The sequence below is a fragment of the Cuculus canorus genome, chromosome 3 (assembly GCF_017976375.1).
Source record: "Cuculus canorus isolate bCucCan1 chromosome 3, bCucCan1.pri, whole genome shotgun sequence".
Lineage (NCBI taxonomy): Eukaryota > Metazoa > Chordata > Aves > Cuculiformes > Cuculidae > Cuculus > Cuculus canorus.
Window position 1 is genome coordinate 53,868,950 of NC_071403.1, and position 24,454 is coordinate 53,893,403.

General features: G+C 37.2%; 1 protein-coding gene across 4 annotated transcripts in view; it reads right to left on the bottom strand.

Annotated features, from left to right (window-relative positions):
* Positions 1-24,454, bottom strand: part of UTRN (utrophin) — a 336,261-nt gene that overhangs the window by 51,560 nt on the left and 260,247 nt on the right. For all 4 annotated transcript variants that reach the window (XM_054061674.1, XM_054061672.1, XM_054061671.1 and 1 more), the window contains 6 exons: positions 23,106-23,252; positions 21,642-21,720; positions 16,466-16,526; positions 8,874-8,935; positions 7,942-8,016; positions 1,253-1,454 (listed from right to left, as the gene is read on the bottom strand). In XM_054061674.1, the coding sequence (XP_053917649.1) occupies positions 1,253-1,454; positions 7,942-8,016; positions 8,874-8,935; positions 16,466-16,526; positions 21,642-21,720; positions 23,106-23,252 (626 nt within the window). The remainder of the gene's footprint in view (positions 1-1,252; positions 1,455-7,941; positions 8,017-8,873; positions 8,936-16,465; positions 16,527-21,641; positions 21,721-23,105; positions 23,253-24,454) is intronic.

Genomic DNA, 24,454 nt, shown 5'->3' on the forward strand with positions numbered 1-24,454 from the left:
GAAATTCTGATTTGTAATTCCGTGTGTAAGTTTGAACTAAAGCATATATTAAATTAGACACACTGACATGACCACCTCATGCATTGCAGCACTGTGTCTTTAGTCAGGCTCCAGAAGAGTCCTGAAAAGCCTTTGCCTAAGAAATGTAAGCATGCACATTTAGACAGTGGAGAAACTAACGGAAACCATGTCTTTTCCCAGTTTCCACTACAGAAGGGAGATGAGAATAGTCAACACCACTAAGAAAACTGAGCAACAAACTCATGACTCAAAAGCACAACTAAATAAAAACATACTGATTGTAGGTCAAGCAGGCTGACAGTGAGGGGCAGGGCAGAGAGGTCAGAGTTCAACACTCAGAAGAAGTGTCTAGAGGGCCAGAAAGGACTGGCCAAACCCAGAAGTGGACATTTTCATATCCTTCGAAACTCAGTGCTCTCTCCCGAAATAGCAGATGTACTTTTAAATAAACCCACAAGTTCTTACTGTAAACATTCTGAAACATTCTTGATGCAAACTCGTAACTCACCAGTGAAATATAGCTTTGCTGTGAGGACCAGGGCAAGCTACCACATAGCACCAGCACTCAGAAGTGATACGAGGCAGGAGCTGTGCATGCTGAAGTGAGCTGGGACCAGTACACCACTAAGCCTCAGAATCACAGATGCTTTAAGGCTGAGATCAACACAGCTACCAAAGGACAGAGGACTTGGGACTGGAAGCTCAGTCAGGATTATGGCATGCAAGTAATTAAGTGTTAAGTAAATAACAAAACTGTCCCCACCTGTGGCAGAAATCTGAGGTGATACAAACAGGAAACACTCTGGGCAATTTGGAACATTTACAATAGGAACACAGCTAAAGCAGCATATTCCGTTCTCTAACTCACATGTACAGTTCCCGAAACCATTTCAATGTTTCTTTGTTAAACAGCGTAATGTTAGTTCAGAGTATCTGAGCAGGACACCATAAGAAACTTCTCGTTTCAAGCAACTGTGCTTTCATTACTGAGTCAAAATTATTAAAAGATATGACTTTTTATTAAAGGACTTCTTAAAGCTTTATAATTTTTGTTATCATTTCCTTAAGAAAGTAACTCAGAAAAAACCCCACAATAGTCCCATAAGTCTAGCATTTTTGACAAGTCACATGCAAATCTTACCAATTCTGTCTCCATGATTTACACTTTGTCACTACTACACTAAATTCCCAGGGTACGCTCTGTGAATAATTTTATTTTTGTTTTACTTACCTATCATACACATTGAGGAGCCAGTTAAGACACATGTCTACACAGAGAGGGACATTCACCATATCATTGTGTTTCTCTTCAAGTCCACTGTAGATGGTAGTAAGACAGCTGATCACATCCTGGACGCCAATCAGCTGGTCATTTTGACTTAACTTGTGCTGTTTGAAAACTTCACTTGTTGTGTTCAGGTCCAACAGGTCCACTAACAAAAAATTATTTAAAAAAGAAAAAAGAATAAAGGCATGAATATAGACTCTGAAGCATTGTATTCACAATACTTGTTCACGTGCATATTGTAGCAAACACTGCAGACAATTAGACAAGAAGTAGCTTTCATTTACTAACATAATGAAAAAAAATGTTCTCTGTTAGAAATCAACAGTATTTTAGTAATGTGTGTATTAAAAAAATGATCAACGAGAACACCATAATGGCACTGTACCACTCAGAACAACATTAAGAAAGTCACTGAAGTAGTCTGTGTAATTAGAGAATCCTAACTTCAAACATACACACTCTGGGAGTCCAATAGGCTTTAGAGGTTTCTTCACAATTACCACAAAGCGGAATCCCATTAAATCACTTTTGATTAAATGTAAAGCAAAGTAAATTCTTATGTAAAAATGTTCTCTTGAATGCAGTAGGAAACTGAGGTCTGATTAACTGAACAGCAGTTGCTAAATTAAGGCCCAAAAGAAAGCAAAGGAGGACATGGGGAATTATTTATTGTACTTTTCCAGAACATAAAATGCTACATTTTCATGAAAAGTATTTAATTTTCTTTATTACAGCATGCTTTCTATAAGCAGCTGGTGATGCTATGGATATTCAAGAGTAAAGCAAAGGTTTTGCTCCCAAAAGTTTTGCTCAAAGGTAGAGCAAAGGTTTTGCTCCCAAAACCACACAAACGTGCTTGCAATTACGAAAATCTGGGGATTGCGTAGTGAAAATAATAAGCTGTCAATGAGCTCTACTAATTCCTTCTGTGAAAAAGTAGAAAGGAAGAAACTTATGTTGGTGTAAAATAAGGAAAAATAACAGGAGTCAAAGCACTGTGTAATCGTCAGTGACATTTTTTTGACAGAAGCAAGGACTTTAGCAAACCAGAAAAAATAGTTGCAATGTATCAGTATTGCTACAGTGTATACAACATGAAGTCAAACTATATTCTCAGCTCAGGCAGAGCTGTTTCTGAACAGCAGGTAACACATTTACACTACAAACATCACCTCTCAAAGGAAATGAAACATGACAATCCTAGATGTGTTGTAAATTGCTCTGCACCGATTATGTTAAATAAGGAACCCAGAAGGGCAGTCTCTGAAAATCAGGTAAGTCTAGTTTCTACTGAAAAACTATAAGTACAGCAGAAAAAAGCAGAAGCAAGACAACACTAATGACTATGAGCAATTCAGTCAAGAACTTGATGAGCATCTACCGAAATACAAGGTTATGGGCCAAAAGATTACATTCCCAATCCTATTTCCTCTATCTGCCCATCCTAACACCACTGTAAAATGAGACACAGTCAAAAGCCCTTACTTTTTGTTTCCCTCACTGACATCTGTACATTCTGTTCTAACTTTATAGTATCAGACTTGCAGGGGTTTTGTGTTTGTTTTGCTTTTCATTTTCTTTTTTCCTAGAAGCCCATCTCTTGGGCTTGCAAACTAATGCCAGCCATATATTTACCAAACAGGCAGATAGCTAATTGCAACAAAACACCTTGCCACTAGTTTGGCCTCTGTTAGCCAAAGTATTTGGCAGTACACTGAAGCATAATCTTCTAAAATAGCTGGAAAATATGCAAAACACTGGAAAAGACTCACAGGCATATTTTAAACCAAACCCAAAAAACCCGTACCACAATGCAACATAGACTATTTTTTTGAGGAGTGGAACAAGGGAGTGAAGCCAGGTGCAAACTACAACATGCTATTCAGTCATACAAATATTACACTCAGAAGAGATAAGCACTTTTCCTTCATGATCTACAGATGGATGAAAAAAAAACCCTCAAAACCATTGCAGTCAGTTTGGTGGTGGTATTATTTTTCAACCTGTTTTTGTAACGTACTCAACAGTTGGCTAAAAGCAGATAAGGAGCTTTCTAAAACAGACAGAAAGCATTGTAAACCTGCCTTTTTTAAAGCAATGAAAACTTGGAATGCTCTGGAATGACAGAAAGTTGTGGTACACTTGATTTGGCTTATCATAACCACCCTTGCACTGAAAACAGCAATTCAACAGACACCAGAGTAAGCCTGCTAACTTCACATCTTGATCTGCTGACATTCGGATCTCACATTCACATTTCTGCCAAAAGATTCTAGAGGGAATTGTGAGATGTACTTTCAGTATTTTGGTAATAAAATGATACTCTGCTGGTGTACCAATGCAAATTAAGTAAAGTTCACAGTTTTGGATGACACCGTTCATGGAGAACAACCAGAAGAAACTACTTCTCTCCCTGCTTACTCCAGTACTCACCCAGGTGAATGAACTGTGAGTATAGGCACTTATCCTGCTATAGCACAGTCAACCCACTAGCAGAGCTCCTGGATTGGGCTGATGTAAAGAGGGATTATTTTCTTGTTGTATTTCCATTGCTGGAAGATTCAACATAAACTGTGTTCATGCATATGGGGAAAAGCCAGCCTGAGACTTGCATGCTGTTGCTGGCAAGAAGTCTACTGTACACAGCTTTCAGTGTATTTTCGCAGTACCATTCTGCATCCGCTGAAGTGTGCTGAAGGACCAACCCTGCTATTAATCAACAAATGGACACAAGGGTCCTTTCTACAACAAGGAGACTTTCCCAAAGGAAAACTATAAACAGAAACCACATCATTCAGCATGGTTCAAGCAGATGTGAGTGACTGACTCAGAGGCAAGTAATGACACGCAGCTGCAAATGGCAAATTTGAGGATGCTGTAACTGCACAGCAAATAAGCAGGCATCACTATGGAGTCTTCATATTAGAAAGGCCTTGTGAATGACAGCAGTTCCTGTGAAACACATTATGGCTGAGGGAAGTCTACATGGCTCTCACTTTTAGTCCGGTGTGTCTTAAAGTTTGTTCATTAGACTTATGCAGTTCATATTCCTATTAGCATTCTTAAATTTTAAATCCTCTAGAGGAGCTCAGTGACAGAAATTCTGAGTATACATGCTTGTTTTGTTCACTTTTTCCCTTCAGATACTACACTCCAGTATCTGGGGCAATATAATTTCTTGAAAATGAGCTAAAATATGCTGCACAAGAATAAAATACGATAGTCAGGGCCTGGTGCTGCATAGCTGCCCAGTACAATTGCAACACAGGATAGTCTCTCTGGAGCCATTCTTCTTCTACTACAGCAGGAAAGTGCCCTCAGTACATCTGCCTTACACAATCGGAGACAGAGAAGCTAATCAAGATTGTTTTTCATTCCAACATACAGCCTTCCTCAGCTTCCTGCAAAATACACATAGGTACATATACACATATATTAGTCCCCGCAGGAATCTATCTTCCAAAAACCAGAACAAGATGAAACATGACACTACTTGCCTGCTTGTAAAGGAGGGTGGGGAAAGTAGAGGGAATAACTTCCCCAAAACTATGGTTTTGACACTTATGGGGGGAAGATATAGCAGAAATTTGGCATCAGTAAGTTTTCCAAAGCATGGCTCCCAAGTTACACGCTCCTGAACCTCCTTATATAGCACTGCTCCTATGCTACCAGTCCTTACTGCAAAGCCAAAATTTATCAGGTGCAAGCAGGACTCTGCATCCCGCTTCAGCTGTACCCTTGCATTTCTCACCAAAAGGACATTGCAGTTCTGCAAACACTGTGGCTCTGACAGCAATGTCACATTTTACAGTTTACAATGATCTCATTTTCTAGTGATTTGTTTTGACATTTCTTTGCCTTAGCACATCAGGCTTTCTGAAGGATTCTGCATCTAAACACCTTTAAAAATCATCCACAGTTAAAATTACAGTTGGAAATGCAATGGAAGGCTAAAGCAAATCAGGCAGAATGCCAAAGGCACAGAAGATGACTCCCTACCTTAAAACCACCAGCAAAAAAAAAAGTCAAGAAAACAATTCCAGATAGGGCTTATCACTCTACCCTTCCCAAGAGAGGTGGTGTTAGCACATGCTGTGTTTTGGCTATCTCAGCATTCATTCACAGGACAGAGGCCAAGAATCATCACAGTCACAGGGAATTTAATGTGCTCCCTGGCAAGAAATAATCTGCTAAGCAAACAATGACAAAACAAACAGCATTGATTATATTTTTGAAGGTGGTCCTAAAACTGTGCCAGATCATGAGTTACCATTCATAGACAGAAAATTCTTGTAGGGTTTAGCTTTCTGCATAATCTGTAATGGCTTTCTTAAAATACCCCAAAGTTGCTTTCTCACAGATTTCACGAATCCTTGGTCAAATACGTGCATGTAAGATTTTTTTTTTTTGGCCGTTGTCTCTTTCCATGAGATGGAGCAAGCAGACAGTTTCATAAATAATGAGGCAGATTTGGTCTGTAGAGATGACAGATTTACTCCTGGCTGTTTCAAACCAGAATATTTTCCTTACTTCTCACTACTTCCCTCTGTCCTCTTTCTACCTCCCTCTGTCCTCTTTCTACATCCTTCCCCTGAAACTGGAGAAATATTCACTTTGACAGGAGGATACTTTTGAAATCTGTGAATGAGAAAAGCTAACCATTGCGGTTATTACAGAAATTGATATATTATGCTGTAAAAGCTAAAAGCGGGAAGTATGATCCTCCTCAAAGCTTATTAGAAGTAATGAAAGTGAAGTTTGATCTATACAGGTTGCTTAACAATCTGTATCCCTGTCAGAAATAGGCAGCATGATTAGCATCCATCATGTGCAGTGTGCTTTTTCACTCTTTCCTGGGGAACAGCATACACAAGGAGAATTTTACTTTGCTTTCTGGTTTCTTGCTTTGCTATTGTTTTTCAGGTACATGTCGACAAATACTTTATACCCTGCACATTGATAAGCAGAAAGCTGATGCTGATATATTAAACTGGTATATGAAACTCTAGCCTTGGGTGGGACCATATGTCTTGCACAGAGAAACTCTAGGCTGTGCCAGAGAAATACAGACTTTCTTTCAATACCATCAACCAATCTTTCAAAGGACAGATTCTGCGTTATCCTAAATGTAAGACCTTGAACTCAAGATCTCAAATTTTATTTCAGATTTTGTGAGAAGCCAGTATAGCACAAGAAGAAGGAACGAGAGGTACTCTCAAGAGTATGCTGTTGCAGAGATGCCCTCTAGATTTCTGGAGCAGCTAGCTAACATTTCAGGCAGCTTCGTTTGGTATAATGTATATCTGAAGCCCAAACAAGAAGCTACTGCCAAGATCAGGCAGCTTGCTTCTAGGCTGGAAAGGAAACTAAACACCTGGAGGGTAGAAAGGGACCTTTCTTTGTGCAACTTTAAGATGGCTTTGTCCTTCTTGTGTTCCTAATCAAGAGTACAGCACTGTATACCTTTTAAGACCGAAAAGTTCTTCCACAGAAATGACCCCCAAGTTTAAACATGAAAATTTAGTAACATTGAGCAACATTTTTATGCCAGCTGCTGTCAAGATCTTTCAAAAGATATAAAATCCAGGACATTCACACTCATCCACAACTCACATCTTCTTACAAAATCGTCCAACTTCCATCTTTTTCTACTTCACCCTTTTTTCTTTCTGGTATGTGCGTGCCTTTAAATATTTTCTTTTCCATTCACAGTACTAATAATTTTTAAAATTCATAATCTCATCATCTCAACAACTGAATTTTTTGCACTTTCTTTTCATACACTTTAATCTTGGAAATGAAGCAGTTTAGACACCTGAGCCTACTCAGTTGAGACCTATTTTTTCCTGCTGATGAAATCTCTGTGCTCTTCAGAGTGGACTGTGAATTATTAGACAGTTTAAGAACAGGGATAAATGGCAACACAAGTCTGGGCAGAAGGACCAAAATCCATAAGAAATGCGTATTTATTTCCTCTCCAACTCTAAGATCCTTCCCCACAGCTCCAGTATACATACCCAAATTGTTATTGTTAATGTTAATAGTTTGTTTTGTCAGAGTAGCTTTTTTTCTGATTGAAAGTACAGCAATACCAACTACCCCTAATCAACTATACAGATCTGTACCCTTTCCCCTCACACTTAGGGCCGCCTGAACTCCTCTTTAACCGGAATTCACACAGCAAGGTATTCTCTCTGTGAGGGAGAAATATTTTCAAAGTTATCTAGCAGCAGTAAACACGAAAAAATAGAATAGAACTCTAAAACCATCCTACAATATCTGAGTTCATGTTGAAGGTTGGGATCGTAACTCACGATTTCACACTAGTTTGTATCAGTAACAGTACACAAAAGTCAAGAGGTTCAATATTTATTTTCCTACCACTTTTCAAAGTATTCTAAGTGGGCACACGATTTCAACTTACCTTCTGTACCACTTTTTTTCATTAATTACTTTTGTTAATTTGCAATAATGGCACCTGCTATTGACAATTCTTCCTGTCATTTTGTTGGATGACAATCTGTCAAGGATGTATCTGGTCCCTTGTTAAACAACGTCAATATGCTTAAGACGACCGCCCCCCCGCTCCCAAGTACTGTTGAGAAACTATTTGTCTCAAAGGCCAAACTCACAGCATAGTGCTTTCTGCAGTCTTCGGATTTTGATGGCCGTACGGTAGGCAGAAAAGCGTACATTGTTCAAGTCAGCTGAAAGACCAGAAACAGAAGTGTGAGCAGCACTAAAAAGAGAGTCCATAAGTTTCCTTTACATAAATTTCCTTTATATAAAAACAAATAAAACTGAGAAGTTAAGACCACAGTCCAAACCACATGCTTGGAAACCCTCACAATTCTGACAGTCCAGGGCCTTCAGAGACTGGCACAACAGAAATCTTGACATTACCTCGGCACATGTAATACATGTACATATAATAGCATTAAGTAGTTTCTAGGTAATTGCTCAAACACTGCGTGCTTCTCAAAATCTACAACTCTATCAGACAAGATACAGAAAACGGAGGGCAGCAAAGGTCACAGTAACGAATAAAAATTACTTTCTAAGTTGTAATTTTTATGCCATGACTTTGAAGACAGTGCTTTGAAAGGGGTAGTCAGACAGGCATAAGGTCCATCTTAGAAACTGAGGGTATAGTAGCATTTTTCCTCACTTAACAGTATTTTACCCTTAAGCTCCTTAGAAAGGGATATTTCACAGTAAATGCAGATGTTAGCAGGGTACATTGAACCAGTTCAACCATAATATGGCCCAGCCTTTACTGAAAACAATTGCTCTGATTTATTACAAAAAAAATCAGTTCCCTTGAAGCTGGCATCCAGCTTTAAACATACAAACAGAACACATTGTTCAGAATTTCTATTACTGAAAAGCACCATACACTTGATGTGATCAAGACAGTAAGTTTTGTGCAAAGTGCCTCATTGCAAAGCAGGGAATGCTCTGTTATACACAGTTCATGGCAACTTGGATGTGGCCAGCATGCAAATGCAGCTTTTACTCATCAAATGAACATCACACAATGGTTTATTTTAAGAAATGCACTCACCTAAGGACTGGAAGAGATCAGTCATTTTAGGATGATCCCAACAGGTTGTCTGTGTCTCATGACTACAAAGGAATGAGGTAATCAAAGTTTCAGGCAACACACATACACACTTCCAAAGAGCAAAACCCCAAAGGCATTCTGATTTTATAGATACAGTAGATATATATCTTCTTTTCCCTTTTTGTGATTATTCCCCAGTAGACTACTGAAGGGAGGGAGAAGCCCTACACAAAATTACATTTAAACATCTTCAATTAGACCTTGATTGACTCTGAAATTCAATAGTAAAACCTACCCCCAATTCAGAACGATACTGAAGTACATCTTTACATGTGTGCATTTCTTCTGAACAGATACTTTTATTTGGTTTCAATTCGATGATAATTTCACATTAACTGCATTCACGTTTCAAATTCCAAATGCGGCAGTCAAGGCTCTGTTATGCTGAACTCCAAAGATAAGGCATACCAGTATCTAAAATCAATGTTTTTGCAGTGTCTCGGAAGACACTTTTAAAACAGTGCTATGTTTATCCTTGTTCAGAAAAGCCATTTCAAAAACAAGTGGCTTGACAATTATTTCCCTGGGAGGGGCACCCCAATAAATCATCATGAACCTAACAGCAACAAAAATGGATATATCTGTCAGGCACTGTGCCAAGGTAGAGGCAACTGACTGTCCAATATTCTCAAAAACCCATGTATGAAAAAGCCTACAGCCTATTAGAAAGAAGAAGAACATATAAAGCTTCAGTAAACAGGAAATGAAAATATATAATAGAATGTTTTCTAAAGCTTATCGCTCAGTTCTTTTGAATGCCACATGGATTATGTGAGAAAGAAGGCCCAGTGGACATCATTTGGTGGGACTGAAAAAGACAAGAGAATCCCTCTACCCAGGGCTGTCCATAATTACCAGTCAGTACTACCTGACAGCTGCTAAATGACTACACAGGTGAACACAATTGTGCCAGCCTCATCCCAAAACACCTAGCAAGAAATTGTCTGTAACAGCTGAGCAATCCTGTACATGGATCCAGCAGAGAAGAGGACTGGACTTAAAGTGAATCACCAGCTCAGCAGTTCATCCAGGTCAAAGGAAGCAGCAATTTCACTGCCATGGGCAGTGCTGCTACTGCCACTGAATACATTCCATGGATAGGCATCATTTAAGACAGAAGACACCAAAGCCAGACTGCACTGAACAGAGTAAAGTGACTGTAATTTTAAAAAGAGCTGGAAGAGAGGGGAGGAGTCAGTCTCAACAGCAACATTTCATAACGCAAAGTTTTGTTTAATAACAGTTTCATAATATGCAAGGATTTTTATGCAGACAAAAACTGCTTTTCACAGGAATTAAAAATGAGCATGCAGATAACCTTCCTATGCTAGAAATATACGTGTCGGAGAAAGGAGTCATTTTATTAGGCACTCCAAATAGGAGGCATGCAAGACAAAGGTCTTTCCGGTGATTCCATTTGTAAGGCAGCTTTTTGAAACAAGATCCATCTTTCCCTGCTGTAGCTAGAGTAGCTTCTTTGTAATTGATGCAAGAGTAATGTAAGCAGATCAAGCACTGAAAAACGTGCACAGAAACTTTATAGTACTGGATGTCTGTAACAGATGAGACACACTTCATGAAACTGGGAAGATCTTTGTGATCGGGATCTTGAACTCTTTTTTATGCAAGTTTATGAAATAACAACCTATTCTAAAGCACATGTCACAGAAGTTACAATTGTCCGTCAGTTATTGCCCTGAGAGTAAAAGTGGGCCTGGACACTCCTCTTCTTCTCTGATCCCTTGCTCAGTAAACACAAATAACATACAAGAAATCTGACCTACAAAAGCAAGGGAAACAAAGAAAAGATTACACATTTTCTTTGTATATATTTTACGTGTATAAGTGAAAGATGTCATCCTTAGAGCAAAAGGACCAGAAATTACTAAATTGCCAATTATCAGAGTTGCTAAAACAAGGCAAGCAACTACAGCAGCATGCACTTCACTCACAGAAGTGCTCCAATCATTTTCTGAAGATTTCTCAGCAAAATTATTTTACCACATCAAAAAGGAAGCTCCAACTTGATTCATCTGGAGGCCATAACTTTTGGTAAGTCTCAGAAGACAATTAAGTAGAATTGGATAGATTGTTTTTACCACAGAGACACAACAGGAACTCTTCAGACAATTTGGTCCTGCTAGCATCTATTTGCTAAGAAAGTGAAGAACTGCCATTTTTCTGTAGAAAACAATCTAGCTCTGAGTGATGTAAAAACTAAGCCTGCTTGGTGTTAAAGGAAATCTAAATTTGGAATGACATTGAAGTTAGATGGAAAAAAACATAATTATACATGATAACTTGTGAAAATACATGAGTTTATCATTTTTTGTTACCTCATTGAACTTCTGAAGACTCAAAACAAGCATTTAATCAAGAACAGACAAATCCAAACTCTTCCCTCTTTGATATAACTACTGTAGCAGTTCTGTCCCAGGTCACAGTGACATTCATACCAAGGATTACCTTCTCTCGCAAGTAGTCTACAAGCTGCAGGAAGACCACTTGTAGAGTGAGGATATATGTAGGCTGAGTGAAAGTGAACAGCTGTTGGGCTCACTATTAATCTTGCATGTAAATGGCACTGGATAAAAAGAACTTTCTATGTTCTACAGAAACTTGGAAAGATTTCATTCTAGACTGTGGGTGGCTTAAGAAAAGATATCTGCTTTGAACTGGTCTACCGGACAGCAACACCAGCAGTGTGAACATGTTACATCTTCCTACATGAATCTGGCAGGGAAGAATTAAAAGTGTTTCAGTGACAAGAGAATTCATTCAGTGTGTTTTTTTGTTTTGTTTTGTTTTAAATTTGTTCTTTTTTAGCTTTTTGTCTACAAGAAATAAAACTTGAGACAGGTTTGTGAGGTTTTTCATAATTTCTTAGCACAGACAAGGCCAGCGTCTGTGTTGATAATCATTAGAAAACACCACAAGAGCAGACACTGAAACAATACTCTGGCACTACATTCAGTAGTTTTCTGTTCCTATAGTCATTTGCACAAAACTAACTGAAATCAGGATCTTTATGGATCTCTAATGAAATCAACAGCACTTGGAACTCCGACTTTGCCGCCCTTGCCAAATTTCAAATGGAACAATAACATCCCCAGTTTACAAATACATCAGTGTTTTATCTAGATACCATATATTTATTTTTTTTCTTCCTTCCTTTCTTCTTTTTTTTTTTTTTAAGTCCATTAGAAAAGACTGGTTTGTGGTAGAAAAGAGTTGGTATAATGCATAGCAAGGATAATGTTTTTACAGCTTGGTGGAGCAATTCATATGCAGATATTTTGAAATCCTCCCATAGAAAACATACTACTGCATTTCTTTAATAGAAAATTAAGACCAGCACAGGAACTGGTAATTGAAGAACCTCAAAAACTGAATCCTGTATTATCTGTTTCAGCAAATTATATTTTATTTTCCCTTCTAAGGCAAATAGTTCTTAATGGGATTACAGATATTACTAGAATAAGGAAAAAAAAAAAGTTAAGGTACCCATTTCCATTAATTCTCCCCTCCCTTCCCCATACAGGTATAAATGAAACATCCGAAAAAACTTCCCGAAGAGTCTTGAAAAAAAGGAGAAGTAGAAAGCATTTTATTCCTGTTCCCCATAAAGCTGAACATGTTATAGAAGGTGGTAAAATGGGATTTTTAAAATGTTGGTGATGCCAACTTCTTTGCAGGATTACAGAAAAGTAACCAGAGTGACTATGGCATTGGACATTGATCAATTTAATGACTATACCAAGAAATTGCTCTTCCTATGTAATGTCCTGCATGAGATTAAACTCACTGTGACCCTTTCTATATTATCCTCTTGTTTTTCTGCACAGTACAAATATCTAAAAATTTATAGCAGTGAAAGGTACACAGATGAAGAACACAAATTACAGTTAAAACAACAACAGCAAGAAATGCCAGGGTAATTATATTTTCTGCATTTCCCTTTCCTTTCATTATGTTTTCCTCAAGATGTTTAACAATCATACATAGTATCTTCTTTACTCTTCTCTTTCTCTTTAGACTATTTTCATTGAAGTGCTATGTAACACAGGCTTTTTTTCCTATTCTGTTATAGAGGCCAAGCACGTCTTATATGTGTGATTCAAATAGTTATAAATAAACAACAGCATAAACCCTTCCTTATTAAATCTCAAACATCTGCAAATCAACCTATTAAATGTCTTCAATGGCCGGTTTGCTAAACCTGCTGTCCAGACCTTGCACTTTGATTACCAAAAGTGCATTAGTTAAATACTTGCACCTGCTGTGGTGTATCCTCCCTCATACTGCTCATTAGTCCTGTTCTTCTTTATAAAGTTGTTTTTTTCACAGCATCAAAATTTTACAGATTCAGGTTTTCATTGATTGAATTCCATTGCAACAGAGAAGACTCAGAGTACAGAAATACAAAAACTTCTATCAATTGCCATCAAGCGACAAAACCAAACAGGAGGCAAAAAGGACTACATGAAATCAGCAGAAGTAAAGACATTTGGCAAATTTGGTTTACGTTGTAAGACAATTCAAGAGGAGAAGAGAGACAGGCTAAATGATATGTTTAAGCTCAGTCCAACCAAATATCTGCCACAGCAAAGGGCGCACACACCTTGATAAACCTAAGCTCAATTAATAAGTCTTTCTTCCAGTCTTCCATAATCATCTCTCCTTTCCAAAACGTCCCAAACACAGACTGCCTCTGTCTGAACGCGTGGGACAGAGAAGCCGATACACTGGTTCTTTAAACTTTCATGTTTTTCTGTTACCTGGTTAAACACAACCCAGAAAGGGAGGACATGCCAACCATTAGTAAATAGGGTGTCGAGAACAAACTGGACTCCAAAACTATGATGGTGTCCTGGCACACTAAAGACCTCTTTCTCCAAGACACTGCTCTCTATGCATGTAAGTGCAAGTTGCCTCTGGCATCAGGAAACAATCAGAATAAATGCTGCTCATATGAAAATACAGATGTTGACACTGTTTTGACATTCTCCTTACAGATTCATTGGTACTTAAAAGTACCAATAAAGTCCCTCCTGCATTCTTAGCTGCAGTTCCCTATTTTTTTTTAAACTGCATTCTATATGTTCAATAAAACTGTGAAGAGTGCTGTATTTTTCTAAAAACAATCCTAGCAGAGATACATCTACACCATCATCTACAGCTTTGGCACTTCTGGAGTATTTTACATTTCTTATTCAAAGACACTCACAAAAAGCCACCAAAATGAAGTATGGATTTATGGGCACCTAAGAAAAGCATATGCTCTTATTCAGAATTGAGGTGGCCTCATTTAATTAGCATTTTTTTCCCTTTCAAAATTTAATTTTAAAAAATCTCATTTTTCATCCACCAATCACTGAATAATACTTTTATGCTGCTTATTCTGTTTTTCCTCTTTATCCCAATAAAACGAACAATTGGTACCTTAAACTTTCTCTCTGAACGTACAAATCTTGCTGTAAAAAGACTAAACTGCTCTTGAATGATAGAGACTCATCATAACTGTTCCTTCTACTCATGCTGTGGATTACAGAAGCACCTTGTTCAGAGGTTAGCACAGTTAAACAACAAAGTAAGATAATTAACTTAAACTTTTGCCTCTTTCCCAGAATTTTTTCTACATGAACCACCACCATTAAATCCTGTTGACTGTTCTCTTGAATTGTATTACAAGACCCATTTAATCACTCCAATCATATGTCAGTATCCTTTTCCTCTCTTCCTTAAAGTATATCTGAAATTAGGGAATAGACAAAGATTTACAAGAATATTTAAAGTTAAGAGTATTGTCCAATCTGGTCATACCAAAGCAAATAAATTTCAGAACCAGCTCTTTTCTGCTTTATTATCCACAACTATGTTTTATCTACCTGCTGCTGCCAACACTGAAGTTTAGATCATTAAGCAATAAGAAATGAAGAAAACTGCCAGCCAGCCTGCTTGTCAGACTGCAGATCTACTGAAACTCAGTATTTCTCCACAAGCTTTTTAAAGTAAATAAGTCCTACCAGTTACATGCAAGATTATTCTTTTCTTTCAAGACAGAATAATAAAGACATTGCTTCAGCAGAACGTATTATTGTTGAAAGTAGGGAAAGACTACTGCAAAAGTCTTGTTTGAGAGCAGTAGTTAATTGTTGACCTCATTAGAGCCACCCTCAAAATACATCAGTGGTCCTTGCTTCTATAAAGACCTTAACCCGCAGAGAATTGACCTACACTTCTGCCCCTTTATCAAATTTCCCGTGCAAGATCATTGAAACAATTTCTGCGAGATGCTAGGGTTTCTTTCTCAGCCCTGACTGGCTTCATTCCTCAACCCAGCAGATGCAAAAAAGTTTTTATAGAGAAGTCAAGGATCTTCACAGCAGATTTTTCCTTTTTCTAGTTAGCTATCTAGACCTCTTTAAAAATTAATCTTCATATCAAAGTTTAAAACCAGACATCACACCTCAAGAAGGATGACAACAAGTTTGATTGGCATAGATTTACTGTTACCTGCTTTTCAAAGCTCTCAAGCCCTCAAATTGTTTGAAGCACAAAATATAGCTCTCAGATTTACAACAGATCAATATGCAATAACACAAAGTCCTCACTAACGTTCTTTAAGAATTAGTTATCTGCAGGTCCAATTCATCGTCATCCTCCAGACTTAAAAACCTACATTTTTTCCAAAAACTCAAACCGATACCATTGTAACACAGATTTCTTCAGCTGGAAATGAACTGCTCTGTGTCTGGCTTAGTATATACACTGTAGCTTCTTAAAATTTCATTTATCTCTCTGGCAAAAACTTATCCTTCTCTCAAAGCTGCAATCTTTACCCAACAATTGCTGTGAGTAGAACACATCAAAATTTCCATGCCTCCATAGCTAAATATTTCTTAATATTTTCAAAATAAGTATCTTGACCATTCCTCTTAGTAACTAAGGCATTTGTAAACTTTTTCATCAGTTTTTACATTAATTTTACTTTTACATTAATATGCAGTACTATAAAAACTTCCATAAAGTAAAGAAAATGACAGAAGGACAATCAGCACATCTACTCCCAAAGGAATTTTTCACAAAATGGTGAATGGGCTTGATATATATATATAAGTTGCCACTGTTCTGCTATAGGTTATACACTTTGCATTTTTATATACATTATGTATTCAGCTTCTTCCCCTTCACTCTGCAGTTTATAGTCTGGATGAACCACACATATAAGAGAAAACCTAGTTTGAATACTGATACTGTGTTACACTGGAGCATCTCTGCTGTTTCCTATGTGCCTGAGTTTCTAGTTAGAGTCTGTCATTGATTTCTTTTTACATATTTCCAAATTATACTGTATGCAATGCAATAAACTTGAAAATATATACGCAGCATAACAATATGTAAAGAAACTCACAATAACATTTCTAGTTACTACTCAGTATCAACATTAGTATCTACATTTTTCTGCTAGGTTATGGTGATAAGTCTGTCTGCTGTTGCACTTAAGGAAAAAAGAATCAAAATAAACTTACTTGATATAATAGGGCACTTTGTTATGTGAAACAGATCTTTGCCATGGAAACTGTACTGAGGCTGAGGAAATAAAGAAAAAGTAATTACTAGAAAGCATCTGTTAAAAAAATCCAACTTTATTTTCTTTATTTATTTTACAAGTAAGCAATTATAATAAATTAAATGCAAACAATTAAAATTTCCTAGTCAACTTTCAGTAATTAGAATATCAGCTACAGAAAATGATGACAATCTATCAAGATGACTTTAGGCATCTATTTGATGCCAAGCTGGAAATAAAACAAATGTGGTGATTCTACTTCAAAGGAGGACAATAAATTCTGAGCAAGCAAGCAATCCATCCAGGAAAAATGGTAACACTGGGTTTTGCACCTCCATAGAATTATTATCAGTTTAAGCTTTGAAAAGAAATGCTTCTGCTACTATAATTAATGCTCTGCAATAGAAAAAAAAGGAGAAATATCAACCTTACTTTTATTAGTTACACTCATTAGCTCCTATGTACAACTTGAATTAATACTGTATGACCAACAAAAAAGGCATCAAAACCTCTCTTTGCACTCATTGCTGAACAGAAGTAATCTTTGCGGAATTTATGAAATTATAATATATTTATTTATATTTATGATACACCAACAGATATCATCCAGAAATTAAAGAAGACTTCTGCACACTGACTTGCAAAAGTCATGAAGGCATACACGACACTACAACTTTGCTTATATAAAGATTCCAGGAGATAAAATAGGAAAATGCATTCAGTTCAACAGGGCTGCTGGTGCATAACTTAGAAGCAGCTATTTACTGCATAGGTAAATATATATAGGTACATATACATCCTACCAGCATTTACCAGAGTAGTGCCTGGTTAATTAGGGTTTTATCATAAAAGAAACTCAGTACATTAGATTCACTACATAAGCAGAGATTGAAAGAACAGGTAGGAACACCTGATCAACACACTGTGATGAATTTATACTGCACACATATGCTGACACTTCCAAAAAACAAAGCGCCTGCTCTTGGGTGCACCTGTTTAAAAACCTGGTAAACTGAGACACAGCATTGATCCACATTGGATCACAAGTAATTAAACCCTTAATTAATATAACTTTCTGCCAGCATGGTCCACTTTAGAGTTCATCCCTCTTTGGCAAAAGAATTAATTTGAAAGCAATGCTCTCTTCTTCCCAAAGATCCTTCAAGGCTGCAGTGAAGTCTTACAAGCTATGCAAGTACCATAGACGAGTGCTGCTCCAGAGAGGGACAGGTCCCACCCTGCTCCCAGGCAGCTATTTCCTGAGTTTCCTGAGCAGTTTAATGTCTGTGACCTCTTCCTGAAATTATGGCTCATAATTTTCTGAGCTGAAAGACAGATTAACTGGGAAGACTATTTGGGAAACTACAGGAACTAAGTAAACCACACAAATCACTGGAAAAAAAAAAATAAAGAAAATTCTGTATTTAAAGAAGCAAATAACATTTCCAATAGAGGCAGCTAGTTACCTGGAGAAGAAAAACATAATAAAGGCTAAATGTTCAAATAGAGGCAGTGGCTTTCAGTACTACCAGACTAATTATGTCAGCTAAATAAAAACTGGCCCTGGCTTGCTTAGGTAAGATTTATGTGCTATGACAGACTATAGATATCCTGCACTGACACAAATATGGACTAAACAATGCAATAAATTAGGTTGTTAATTATTACAGACCAAGTCACTCGGTTTATTTGGGAACAACCCTTCTAAAAACATTGTTAGTTCTCTGCCGCGCAGAACTCTGCAATATTAAATCCCTCCCCCCTTGTTTTTTTTTTTAAAGTTGTTTTTTTCAAAGAAAACTAAACAGAGTACTTATTAATTCTGGTCTCAACAGCAGGCCTGCTGATATCAGTTAGACTGGTCACTACTCAGAGATGCTTTGAGAAGACCACTTGAAGACCTAGGCTATTTGTTATGGAATATGCAGAGTCAGAGCTCCATGGGATGTTCATGGATTCTTCTAAGAAAGCATACAAGAAATGAAACAGAAGAGTGGATCTTGGGCCTTACAACACATTAATTACATAAAAAAAAAGGTTATGGTTTCCAAGGGCAGGAGACAGCAAAACAATCTTTTTGCAATGAAGAACATATGATAAAGATTCTTCATCTTTAAAGGTATTAAGGACGTATAAAGTTTACTGATCAGAAACTAACTTGCAAGGAGCTTACTTTCCTTCTCAAAAGCACTGAAAAAGTGAGCAATCAAATTGCATCTAACAGTGATGGGAAGCAAAAAATAGCTCAGCAAATAGAGAGAACAGATTGTAGTGTCTACTAACACTATTTTCCCCCAGCCTCTTACTGCAGTACATTTTAGTAAAGGCCAATGTAATTCCATGTACTAGTCTTCAAAAATATTCTGAAGCACTTTCTTGGCGATGGTGTGGATGAATCCATGTAATTGGTGTTCCCAGAACTCCAACAGCAGATTCAAATGCTGCACTGTGTCTTTTTAGCAGAGAAACGCTGCTAGCCACTGCAGAGGTGAAATCACTGGATTAAGGGGCCTGGAATCAGGGTGTTAGATAATCTCATCTAGGCTCCTTTTCCCATGAAAGTCTGGACCAGATGATCTTTTGAGGTGCCTTCCAACCTGGGCTATTCTACGATTCTATGAATCTGATGAACATGTAGAAATAGATGTTTTGCTAACACAAATTCCTGATTAAACGACAATTGTGAGGTAGTCTGCTGAAAATGTTGTGAAAGCAGGCTATGGGCTTTTGTTAGGATTTCGAGGAAGAGTAACAGGTAAGTGAGGTAAATTTAAAAAAGCTGCTGTCAAATGAGTGCAGATAACCTCCCCTCTACTTCAGAAGTGCAATTTTGGAGATAAAGTTTGCATGAGACATACATATCAAAGCCAGTTTTAGGAATCTGAGGTTATTTTATTCAGGCTACTACTCGTTCCTTACAGTTAGTCATTTATGGCTGCTAAAAAGGTTTGAAAAATTTGATTTAGAATACATACTATTTCAACCTGTCAGGATAAAACCTTCATTTTCCCAGATTTAATGATTTTTTTATTACTTTCCTTTTGAAGTTACTATCCCTGATTTTCATTTAACAGACTTTCTATATAAAGTTGTAGGTATTACATTTTGTAACTCTTTCTGGTTCAAGCTCATAGAACAGTTTTCTTCCTTTTAGTTTTAAGAAGTTTTTGCTGTAGTTCATGTTAAGAATGAGCTTGGTTGTTTATAACAAAAAAAAATTAAATGGGTAACTGCATATTATTTGCCTTTGCAGGACTGTGGTACTTGGCTATAGCTCCCTGTGGTATCTACCAACACGCAATCTGGAAAATTGCCCTTCTTGACTGTTGTATGTAATGTAAACTAAATGTACCCTTAAGCCTGGAGAAGATGTCCTAAGCAAGGCTGAGGCATGTTGATAAGGCACTTCATAGTCTCTTTGGACACAATTCTATGAATGTCTTATCCAGCAAAAGAGCCAGTTCACCACTCAGTCTTGTGAAGGTATTCATTGTTGCATGCTGTAAGCCAAATCAATGAAATGATCCACGTCCAGGAAAATGAAAGCAGCCAACCCTGCCCGGCAGGTTGCTTTGTTTTGCATGTGGACTCTTTCACTGATTTTTGTTTGTTTGTTTGTTTCCAGATCAGTCAATTTCAACATTTGCATTGGTTCAGGTGAGGAGAGGTGAACCACCTTAACAGTGACACAGGAGTGAAGCCAGGAACTTCTCAAACCAGCTACAGTAGGAGAAACTGCATCTTCTCTACATTGCTTCCTCATCTGTTTTAATTACACAGACTTGACTGACTACTCTCCCAAACAGTTAATCTGGTGTTTTCAAACAGTGCCAAAGGTACCATTCTCCCTATATTCTTTTTAGAAAATTATTACATAGGATATACTGTCCAGGACAAGGTTACAAGTTTGAGATTGGAAGGGCTACAAAACCACCACTGTAGAAACACTAAGTAATACTTCTAATGGGTTTTAAAAAAATAAAATCAAACCCTAAAACAAAAAAACACCAAGAAACCGCAACCAAACAACAACAACAAAAAATTCAGGTTGTGGAAAATAAATAAATAAAATCAATGTTTGTTTGTTCTGTCAATTTAAAAGAAGACAAAGTGGTTCCAGGAATTGTTATTCTATATATATTATTCTGTTATTCTATTATATAACAGTTCTAATATTTTAAATACACTGTCTTGTTTATCATGATGTTTATTGAAAAACTGGTAACCAATGTAAATTAAGAATATAGCTGTCATATAACTCAAGAAGAAATCAAGGTTTATTCATTATTTTAAATTATATTATTTCTTCAGCTATACAGTGACAGAGCACTCGAGAATCTCTGGGACAGAGCAGCTCATTTTTATGTTCACTTCTCAACTCCTGCAATAATTTTATCTTTATTATTGAGGTCCTCAGTTAAAAAGGAGAGAGATGACTGAGCTAACATTTTGCAGCATGAGCTCTGATGATGGTGCATAAGCCAGAACATCAGAAAATAAACATTGATCTTGATATTGCAACCTATCAATCTTTAACGAATAAAACAAGTGAGAACAAGGGAGTAAAAGCATCTGCTTTTTCTCTCTTAGTATATGGGACTTTGTAGGCTTACATCTCTAAAATTTTCACTAAATCAAAAAAGATGCAAGGATGGATCTCAAGAGGAAGTGGTGCAGGTTTGCTTTCCCCACCTCTATATGTTCCAGGAATGTATGACATGAAGTCTTTAATTAAAAAAAAAAAATTTAAAAAAATCAAGGCAGCTCTTCCTTTGTGTCATTCCAGCAAGTGAGGAAGCAAAAGGAAACTGAGGAAAGAGGTAGCAGGGGAAAAGAACAGAAAGATTCTGGAATAGCCACAGGTCAGACTTTAGAGCAAACAGTGGACAAATGATAAACCAATCAGGGATGCAGCACTAACTCAGCAAGATATTGTAGTGATCCCCAAGAGAAGCATGACAGCGAGAATGTCAGTGGAGTTATGAAGATGAAACATTCCTACAAAAACAAGGAGGTATAAAACAATATGGAAGAACTTCCTGTTACAAAGCCATAGGGAAACTTGGAGTAAAGAGCAGTCAGTGTTTGAGAAAATCATCATATCTCACATGTATTTATTAATTCAAAGAACTTACTGGAAAGAAAGTGCTGTGACGCAGGCCCAAAATCTTGATGTGCCTCCTGTAACTGTTTAAGGCGGTCCTCTACAGACACCTACACATAAACACACATACACAACATGTAACACCAGGGCCGTCATAATAAAAACACTTGTTTACAGTAATTTTTATTTAAATAAATGTAAGCTGTCATGTGTCATCGCACTTATTTGACATCTTGCTATTCAAGGCTACTTTTTTCCTTTAATTTGCCTGACAAAAGTAATTTTCATATCTTGTAGCATTCTCATGCAAGTATTGTAGATCGATAACAAACAATAGTAGTTTCATGGCGAACATAGCTGAGTGCTGAAGTTTCTGACGTCCTCCCAGCCTTTCTGTTGTCCAAATTTCCAAAGTCAGCAGTTATCGGTTTGATTGTATTGATCTCACAGCTGCCTTTCCAGCACAGAACCATTTTGGAAGACACCATTTCACTAGCTGATATGACCCCTCCCCAGTTTACTAATTGAAACTGCCCTAGCACACAGCAGCAGTTTGGCTGCTTAATTTACACAATTTGAGAGGACACAAAAAATGCCCAACCAACCAACACCACACTCCCACAACCCTAAAACACACTACTAAATTACATTAGGAAAGGGAAGGATACATTAATAGTTTTGCCTCTCAGGCGGATCTGATTCAAAACTACTAGTCTAGAAGCTGATGCTCAGGCTTTGAACATTCAGTTCCACTGCCCTTATCTAGGCAGGCAACAGATCCTCCATGCTTCCCTCAATTTTTTCGGACATTTAATATCACTGAGAAACCAGGTAAAGAAATAAATAGTAAAAAAGAGATAGTGAGAAAGTGCAAAAAAGTATAAATTAACTTTAACAGATGTAAGAAACTTCATTAAACCATTCACCGTGAAACTGTGCATAGGCATAAGCTGTAATCAGGCACATTGATTTACCTTTCTCAGACAATTTAAGCACAATGATCTTAACTAAGCAATATCAATCTATCTCACAGCATACCTACTTCTGTTGTATAATGCTAAATATGCTATTTCTCACATCTTGTTATAACTCTACTAATACTTAAGTCACTTTAAGTGAAATTCCCTGCAGAAACTGAACATTCAAAGCCAAAATAAAACAGTTTTCATGGGAGCTGGAAGTGCAACAGAAATATGTACGCCATTTTTCAGTAACAATGATTTATGCAGTAAAAATACAAAAAACCATGCAGCAATGGTTCCCACTAGTCTCTAGAGATTCATGCAGCCTCCTGACAGTGTAAACTGCTGAGACAGATTGAAAGGAAAAGATTTTGGTCAAGCCAAAGAAGGAAAGACAACTCCCTTTCTTGCTTTGGTACCGCTAAAAGAACCACTTAAAGACAGAAATAATGAACAAAGGGTAATAATGCATCTTTTAAGGGAAGAGAAGAAAGGAAGATTCCTCCCCCCGCCATACACATTCAGAAGTATACCTGTAAAAGTTTCCACCTCATATTAAGATCATCCAGTTGACGAGACATCTTTAATGATGGATAAAGGTCAAGTGGAGACAGTTGGCTGGACAAATCATTCACTGTTTTAACTTTCAAGTTGATAGGAGCAATTTCTTCTCTAAAAGCCTAAAAGAGTAAGAATTTATGCTCAACAGACATCTGAGAAGCACAAAAGCCATCATAAAGTCAACATTGTGCTGACTTGCGGGATGAGACAGCTTATGCTAAACGACTACACACAACTCTGTTCTCCAGCAAGGAATATTCACTCACTTCAATATTCGTATTAACTCCTTCATATCTATCTATAGAGAAAAATAATACGAAATTTACCCAAAAGCCCACATCCCAACTGAGTCTCTAAAACAATTTAAATAAGGCTTTTAGTGGCATCATATGGCTTTAGAGCTTTTCTTTCCAAAAAGAAACATGCAGTGCTCTACCAGAAGCTTTAAGCAGCATACAGCTTTGTCAAGTGCTCTTAAAGAAATGTTTGGTAACTATAGTTTTGCAGTATTAAGCAGATGACAAAAATTAAATGTAAGAACTATTATTGAATTAGCAAAGCATGAAGGAATGTATCTTCTAAGGAAAAGGAGTACAATGTTTTACCTGATTAGAACTCTAGAGTTAAACTATTATAATGATTAGAAAGAAGAAAAAGGTTTATTGAATCAAATGGAACTAAATACAGTATTAAGACAAAGTTGATGCAAGTCTTAGTTACAGTTGAAAAGATGCATCAATGTCTTTCTTGCTGTGAGCAGTTAATTGTTCAATCCTATAAAAGGCTTTATTAAACGTGAACCAAATCCTTCAAAATCGCTCCATCAGGCCCAGGAGCAGAAGGCAACTACTGGCAGGAAAGAAGGGTTTGGCTTCTAGACAGGCAGCAGGCTCCTATTACTTGAGCAGATGTTTAAGGTTTTCAATGGCAATGAAAAAACTAAGATTTTGCTTTGCTTTACAGAAAAAGCCGTCAAGATATGACAAATCACTTTTAAACAAGAGAACAAAGATCTATCCAGCAACAGCATCTTAGTGCTTGCCTTAGTATCTATATTAAAATGTAATAAGGGAGGAGATGCATTGCTTTCTTCAAAATCAACAGCAGTTTGGATATAAGCTCTGACTACTTTCTTTTTTTTAAAGATTTTGGTTCCATTTAAACTGAAAGTAACTACAAAATTTGGAGAATGACAATGCTTATATTGACGTATGCGAAATAATGTAGTCCTGTGTTAAATTCATGAGCCCACAGGCTGTGTATACATAGAGAGAGCATTTGCAGAAAACTGGTTGCAGCCCATGGGCCTTCATTCTTCTAA